The following is a 6,000-nucleotide window of genomic DNA, read 5'->3' as shown; positions in this document are numbered from 1 at the left end:
ATAACTACTCTAAGAAAAAATCCCCGATTACTTTCTGATTTTTTCCCGATTTATTGTTAACTCGCTAGGCCCGGATCGACTGCACGCGTAGCGACTAGCGAGTTTCCGAACAAGGACCGGAATGAGATCATATCCATTAGTCAAGCCATAACCCATAACAATGTATTAGCTTTGAAATGTATATCGATGCTTTACAAAAACCAATATAATAACGTGGAAGGTGGGGATTTGTAGGGCTAAAAGCCTAAAACCCAAAATAATTTTTTTTTGAAAAAAAGTGAATAAATAAAAGAAACGTCTTTCTCGATAAGAACACGGATCCCAACATCTTCAAACAGCAAATGTGTGTGCTTTGTTCTTCCCTCTTAGAATAATATAAGAATACTCTCAAAAACCTCTCCTATATCCTCAAGTCCCTTCCTTTTCTCTTCTGATCCGCAACAAAGAAAAAGATCGTGTGTTCGTTGTTTAGCTAATGATTGCGATTTAGCTTACCATTTCGAGAGATTAAAAAAGAAAAGAAAAGAAGAGAAACATTATAGAAAGAAGAGACGCAGAAGAAATGAAAATGAAGTCTTTTTGTGATAATGATGATAATAATCATAGCAACACGACTAACTTGTTAGGGTTCTCGCTGTCTTCAAATATGTTGAAAATGGGAGGAAGTGAAGGAGAAGCTCTATACTCATCTTCGTCTTCATCAATTGCAACTTCTTCTGTTCCACCACAACTTGTTGTTGGTGACAACAGTAGCAACTATGGAGTTTGCTATGGATCTAACTCGGCAGCTGGGGATATCTATTCTCAAATGTCCGTGATGCCACTCAGATCTGATGGTTCTCTTTGCTTAATGGAAGCTCTCAACAGATCTTCTTACTCAAATCACCATCACCATACACAAGGTTAATTAATTTAACGTTGGCATGATAACATGTTTGGTTTTCAAGAATTTATGTTTTATTTTCTTTATTATAACGTTTTTTTTCTGGTTTTTTGGTGGTTTTAGTTTCATCTCCGAAGATAGAAGATTTCTTTGGGACCCATCACAGCAACACAAATCACAAAGAAACCATGGATCTTAGCTTAGATAGTTTATTCTACAATACCACTCATGAGCCAGACAACAACACAAACTTTCAAGAGTTCTTTAGTTTCCCTCAAACCAGAAACCACCACGAGGAAGAATCAAGAAATTACGAGAGTGTCCCTGGTCTGACACATGGAAGAGGCCCTTTTAATGTAAGGGTATATGGGGAATTTCAACAGTCACTGAGCTTATCCATGAGCCCTGGGTCACAATCTAGCTGCATCACTGGCCCTCACCACCAAGGCCACAACCAAACTCAAAACCACCATCAGATCTCTGAAGCTTTGGTTGAGACAAATGTTGGGTTTGAGACAAAACAAATGGCTGCTGCCAAGAAGAAGAAGAGAGGACAAGAGGAAGTTGTGGTTGTTGGACAGAAGCAGACTGTTCATAGAAAATCCATTGATACTTTTGGACAACGAACTTCTCAATACAGAGGCGTTACAAGGTTTTATTTTCTTATAATTCTTTAAATATTATTTGACTTTGGTCATAAAGTTTCTGTACTTATTCTATCGTTTAAATAATGTGAAATAGACATCGATGGACCGGTAGATATGAAGCTCATCTATGGGACAATAGTTTCAAGAAGGAAGGTCATAGCAGAAAAGGAAGACAAGGTCTAGTGCTTTTATTTTTATGTTTTATTATTTACTTTTCTTTATGATAAATGTTTTTTATCTGACATTGTGGGTTTATTTTTTCTCTATGTGTGATTATGATTTGATGATCTTCTTCTCAGTTTATCTGGGTAAGTACACACTTCAATCTTCCTGGATTCATGATTTCCCCCAATATTTTTCTAGGGAAAATAATGATGGGTTTTGACTGCTTTTTGTTTGATTAAATCTTTTTAGGAGGTTATGATATGGAGGAGAAAGCTGCCCGAGCATATGATCTTGCTGCACTCAAGTACTGGGGTCCCTCTACTCACACTAATTTCTCTGTAAACCATTTTCTTTTAATCTATTTTTAGTTCCAACTTTATATCTCTTTGATCTTTGATGTTTTATATTACGCTAATGGAGTTTTCTTTATTGGTTTAAAGGTGGAGATATATCAGAAAGAGATTGAGGACATGAAGAACATGACTCGTCAAGAACATGTTGCTCATTTAAGAAGGAAAAGCAGTGGTTTCTCTAGGGGTGCTTCCATCTATAGAGGAGTTACAAGGTCCTTTTACGTGCATGTATATAGCTTTGTAGTATATAGTTTTCATTTCATAAAAAAATGTGAATACTGACTTTGTGGTTCTCTTTTAATAGACATCACCAACATGGAAGGTGGCAAGCTCGGATCGGTAGAGTCGCTGGAAACAAAGATCTCTACCTCGGAACTTTTGGTAATTTTCAGTGATAATTATCATCTATTAAAGCTCTTTTTAGATTGCTTGTATCTCACGGAATATATTTAACCCTATTAGGAACTCAAGAAGAAGCGGGGGAAGCGTATGATGTAGCAGCTATCAAGTTCCGTGGCACAAACGCTGTGACTAACTTTGACATTACAAGGTACGATGTGGATCGAATAATGTCTAGTAACACACTCTTGTCTGGAGAGTTGGCTCGAAGGAATAGCAACAGCATTGTGGTCCGCAACAATAACGACGAGGAAACCGCTTTAAACGCCGTCGTGGACGGTGGTTCGAATAAAGAAGTGAGTGGTCCGGAGAGGGTTTTGAGTTTTCCTGGGATTTTCTCGTTGCCTCAAGTTGGTCCGAAGATGTTCGGAGCAAATGTGGTCGGAAACACGAGTTCTTGGACTACAAACCCTAATGCTGAGCTCAAGGCCGTTTCTCTTACATTGCCTCAGATGCCGGTTTTCGCTGCTTGGGCTGATTCTTGATCCAATCTAATGGCTGACTATGGTTTTCTTGGTTTAGTTGCTAAGTGTTTCAGTTTATCGACGGTTTTAGCCGGTTTAAATTTGGATTCGGTTATAAATAGTTTATGCTTAGGAGCGGTATATGTTTCTTTTGATTAGTTTTCATTTGAAACAGAATGAATATAACGTATGATTTTAAGGCCTTTTACTAATTCTCTCTAAGTTACTTATATATAAGAGCACTCGATCCCTATAAGTGGTCATGTGATTAAAAAGTAAATGGATTTGGTAAAATCATAGAAAATGAGTTGGGACAATACAATCAACCCGAACTGGTTATTAATAGTATTATGAGCATGAATATTCAGAAGCGCTACAAGATTAGTAACTGATTAGAATGTTAATTCATGTAAATATATGGTAAGAAAATATTAAAAGAGAAGGTGCACGGAAGACGAAATGACTCATATCTAATAATTAGGTTTCTTCTCACTTTAATTTTTGTTGTTGATATATTATTCTTTTTTGTTCAGAGAAATAATAAGATAAAGTAACTAATATATGTAATTTCTCTTCAATAATGCGATTTGCTTTATTGACCATGTCGTCCCACAACAATCCAACATACATCACCACCTCAATTCTAGAGCATGATTATTGCAAAGACCCATATTAGGGTTCTTATTATTTTTTTAATGTTTTTAAGTAGAAAAAGTGACTTAAGAGACAAAGTTAAGAAACCCCAACATTTAATTGCTCCATTGCAAGGTTCTTAAGCCAAGACATAGGAATCTAAAAAATTCTTTGTGAGGTAATAACACACAGTACTTCTCTTTACCGGTCATATGATCATCAGCATTGCTCAGAACATCCTCGGAGAGCTTCTCTGTGACTAGCACAGCATCTTAATGAGGCTAAGAAGTTCATTCATGTAAGCTTTTCTGATCTCTTGGTTCTTCGGACGGAAGCCTAATGCTATGTCCGGATGTCTTCTGAATATATGGCTCACTGATTCTACCTGCAAAAGTGAGAACAATGTAAACTGTATTGGAACATGATTGTGTAGACTGAAAACTGAAAACAAAACAAGAAATATTCACCATTCTTACATGGGAAGAAAAAACCTGAAAACCATTAACATCTTTGGTTTCCTCTACTGGTTGAACCTCCTCCGGAAAATCATTGGAAGCCTCAGTAACAGATACTACCTTGTTACATTTCATATCACCATCATCTGCCCTCTGAGAGGCGTGCTCAAATTTGTTTAGAGAGCCTACATCTCTGTCACTGACACCCGAAGCAAGAGATGAGGCACTATCATCACCCTGATCATTTTCAATTACATCATCATCCCCTGGATCCTCTATAGGCGCATCATCATAATAATCCACATTGGAAACCTCAGTCTCAGATGCCACATTGTTACACTTCCTACCACAGTTTCCAACTGTAAGAGATCCCTCCTTCAAGGAACCTTTTTCCCTACTTCCATCTTCAGAAACAAGAGAGGAAGCATCATTATCATCATCATTTTGACCCTCTTCAGATACAGCATCATCATCTGAGCCCTCTTGAGAAGCACCATCATCTTCTGAGCCCTCTTCAGATGCGCCATCATCATCATCCACACCCTCTTTAGATTCATGGAGACAGGGAATGCCCTGAGAGACATCAAAGTCTACTACTTTCTCTTGAGATGCAGCATTCTGAGATTTTCCAGCAGCAACTTGGCTTCCTTCATTGCAGCTCAGAGGTTCAATAATCTTCACTGGTACCACAACAAGTGGAAAAAGGTGTAGTTCAGCGACAATAACAATTTTGTCACCAACCAGAAATTTATTATCTCTGTAACGAATTGTTGAAAGGGGCATGAACTCTTTAAACCCCCAAACGCAACTACTTGCATCGAACCACCGTTGCCCTTCTGCCATTTACACAACAACACAAAACAATATACATATCTCATCAAATGGTGACAAACAATATATACATCTTAGAAGAATTATCTTTTAAATGGAAAAGACTCACCTAATACTTTGGTATCACATCTCCAATTGCAACCGGCGAAGGCGAAAGGGCGAGAGTAGCTAGGCTCGTCTTGCAAATCGGAGAAGTTTTTCAAAACCCATGTGAATATCTTCTCAACTTGCTCACCCATTAAACTCTAGAAACTGAATTTGATGGCAGAGTTCGTGAACAATGGATCTATAGATCCGCTCTCTCCAGTGGACTCATAGACAGTGATTGAATGCAGAAGGGACGGCCTCTCTTCGGTGCCGGAGCCGAAGATCCACCCGACTGACCGACTTGATCATAAATGTAATTCATTTTTTTTTTCATTTATCCCACAGTAATGTGTGGAATTAAAAATTTTATTTTTCCAGTTTTTTTAAATACTCATTAATAAAAATACCTAATGTAATTTATTACGTGAAAACTTACAAAACCTAGTTAATATAGTTGTGAATCAAGAAAAAGAGAGAAGCGGTTGATCTTGTTCTTATTCCATAGACAACGATACACATATATAGAAATACAATGCTAGGGTTTAGAACCTCTAAAACATGGGCTTATGAGCCTATATGTGTTGGCCCATGATTTGTACCGAATAATTCCCACTATAATTATATGTTATTTATTATAGAGAAGAAGTCAAAAGAGTTTGTTTTGATCGCCTAATATCATATGTTATTTATTATAGAGAAGAAGTCAAAAGAGTTTGTTTCGATCTCCTAATATCTAGGCTTCGTGAGATCATAATAATTGGTTAAAGCGAGACTTGTGGGGGAGGCGTAACAAACCACCATTCATCTTCAAATCCTATAAAAAGGGAAAGAGATGACTTTGGTAAAGGTCTTCTTCTCCTCCGATCTAACACTTGACTAGAAACAAGAGAACTAACCTCAAGACCAAAGGAGACACCTTCCATTCTTCCCCATTCCTATAAAAGAGAAGCTCGTATTCATAAGCTCAAAACGATGACTAACTCCACCGACGTTCCGTTAATCGAATACGTTCATGTATTCCAAAGCGCTAAAAAGCAAAGCTGTTCACACGAGACCCGATCTTACGAGATCGTGATCAGCCAA

The 6,000-nt window shown here is 37.6% G+C and overlaps 2 protein-coding genes across 3 annotated transcripts; one reads left to right on the top strand and one right to left on the bottom strand.

Moving 5' to 3' along the window:
* The first annotated feature begins 329 nt into the window (after positions 1-329).
* LOC111197701 (AP2-like ethylene-responsive transcription factor ANT) lies at positions 330-3,114 on the top strand. Its single transcript, XM_022700009.2, has 8 exons — positions 330-902; positions 1,007-1,535; positions 1,625-1,707; positions 1,830-1,838; positions 1,945-2,033; positions 2,136-2,260; positions 2,353-2,429; positions 2,511-3,114. Exons 1-8 carry the CDS (start codon positions 563-565, stop codon positions 2,930-2,932), a joined length of 1,674 nt encoding a protein of 557 aa, XP_022555730.1. The 5' UTR covers positions 330-562; the 3' UTR covers positions 2,933-3,114.
* A 364-nt stretch (positions 3,115-3,478) lies between these two features.
* Positions 3,479-5,378, bottom strand: LOC111204709 (MATH domain and coiled-coil domain-containing protein At3g58370-like). 2 transcript variants are annotated; one of them, XM_022700007.2, is made up of 3 exons: positions 4,940-5,378; positions 4,012-4,835; positions 3,479-3,929 (listed from the first exon to the last, which is right to left on the bottom strand). In XM_022700007.2, the coding sequence occupies exons 1-3, from the start codon at positions 5,067-5,069 to the stop codon at positions 3,804-3,806; spliced, it is 1,080 nt and encodes a 359-aa protein (XP_022555728.1). In that variant the 5' UTR covers positions 5,070-5,378; the 3' UTR covers positions 3,479-3,803. The 2 variants fall into 2 exon arrangements, with proteins under 2 accessions (XP_022555728.1, XP_022555729.1); XM_022700008.2 differs by having other exon boundaries at positions 4,021-4,835; positions 4,940-5,365.
* Between the last annotated feature and the right edge of the window lie 622 nt (positions 5,379-6,000).

Source organism: Brassica napus, chromosome C3, assembly GCF_020379485.1.
Source record: "Brassica napus cultivar Da-Ae chromosome C3, Da-Ae, whole genome shotgun sequence".
Taxonomy (NCBI): Eukaryota; Viridiplantae; Streptophyta; class Magnoliopsida; order Brassicales; family Brassicaceae; genus Brassica; species Brassica napus.
Note: the sequence above shows the minus strand (reverse complement) of the source record. Positions and strands in the feature narration are given on the sequence as shown.

Excerpts from the sequence above, each read along its gene's own strand:
- LOC111204709 (XM_022700007.2), bottom strand. The coding sequence starts at position 5,069 with ATGGGTGAGCAAGTTGAGAAGATATTCACATGGGTTTTGAAAAACTTC. Across the intron at positions 4,836-4,939 it reads ATGTGATACCAAAGTATTAG|AAGGGCAACGGTGGTTCGAT; the intron begins GTGAGTCTTTTC and ends TGTAAATGGCAG. Across the intron at positions 3,930-4,011 it reads TTTCTTCCCATGTAAGAATG|GTAGAATCAGTGAGCCATAT; the intron begins GTGAATATTTCT and ends TCACTTTTGCAG.
- LOC111197701 (XM_022700009.2), top strand. The coding sequence starts at position 563 with ATGAAAATGAAGTCTTTTTGTGATAATGATGATAATAATCATAGCAAC. Across the intron at positions 1,536-1,624 it reads CAATACAGAGGCGTTACAAG|ACATCGATGGACCGGTAGAT; the intron begins GTTTTATTTTCT and ends AATGTGAAATAG. Across the intron at positions 2,261-2,352 it reads ATCTATAGAGGAGTTACAAG|ACATCACCAACATGGAAGGT; the intron begins GTCCTTTTACGT and ends CTCTTTTAATAG.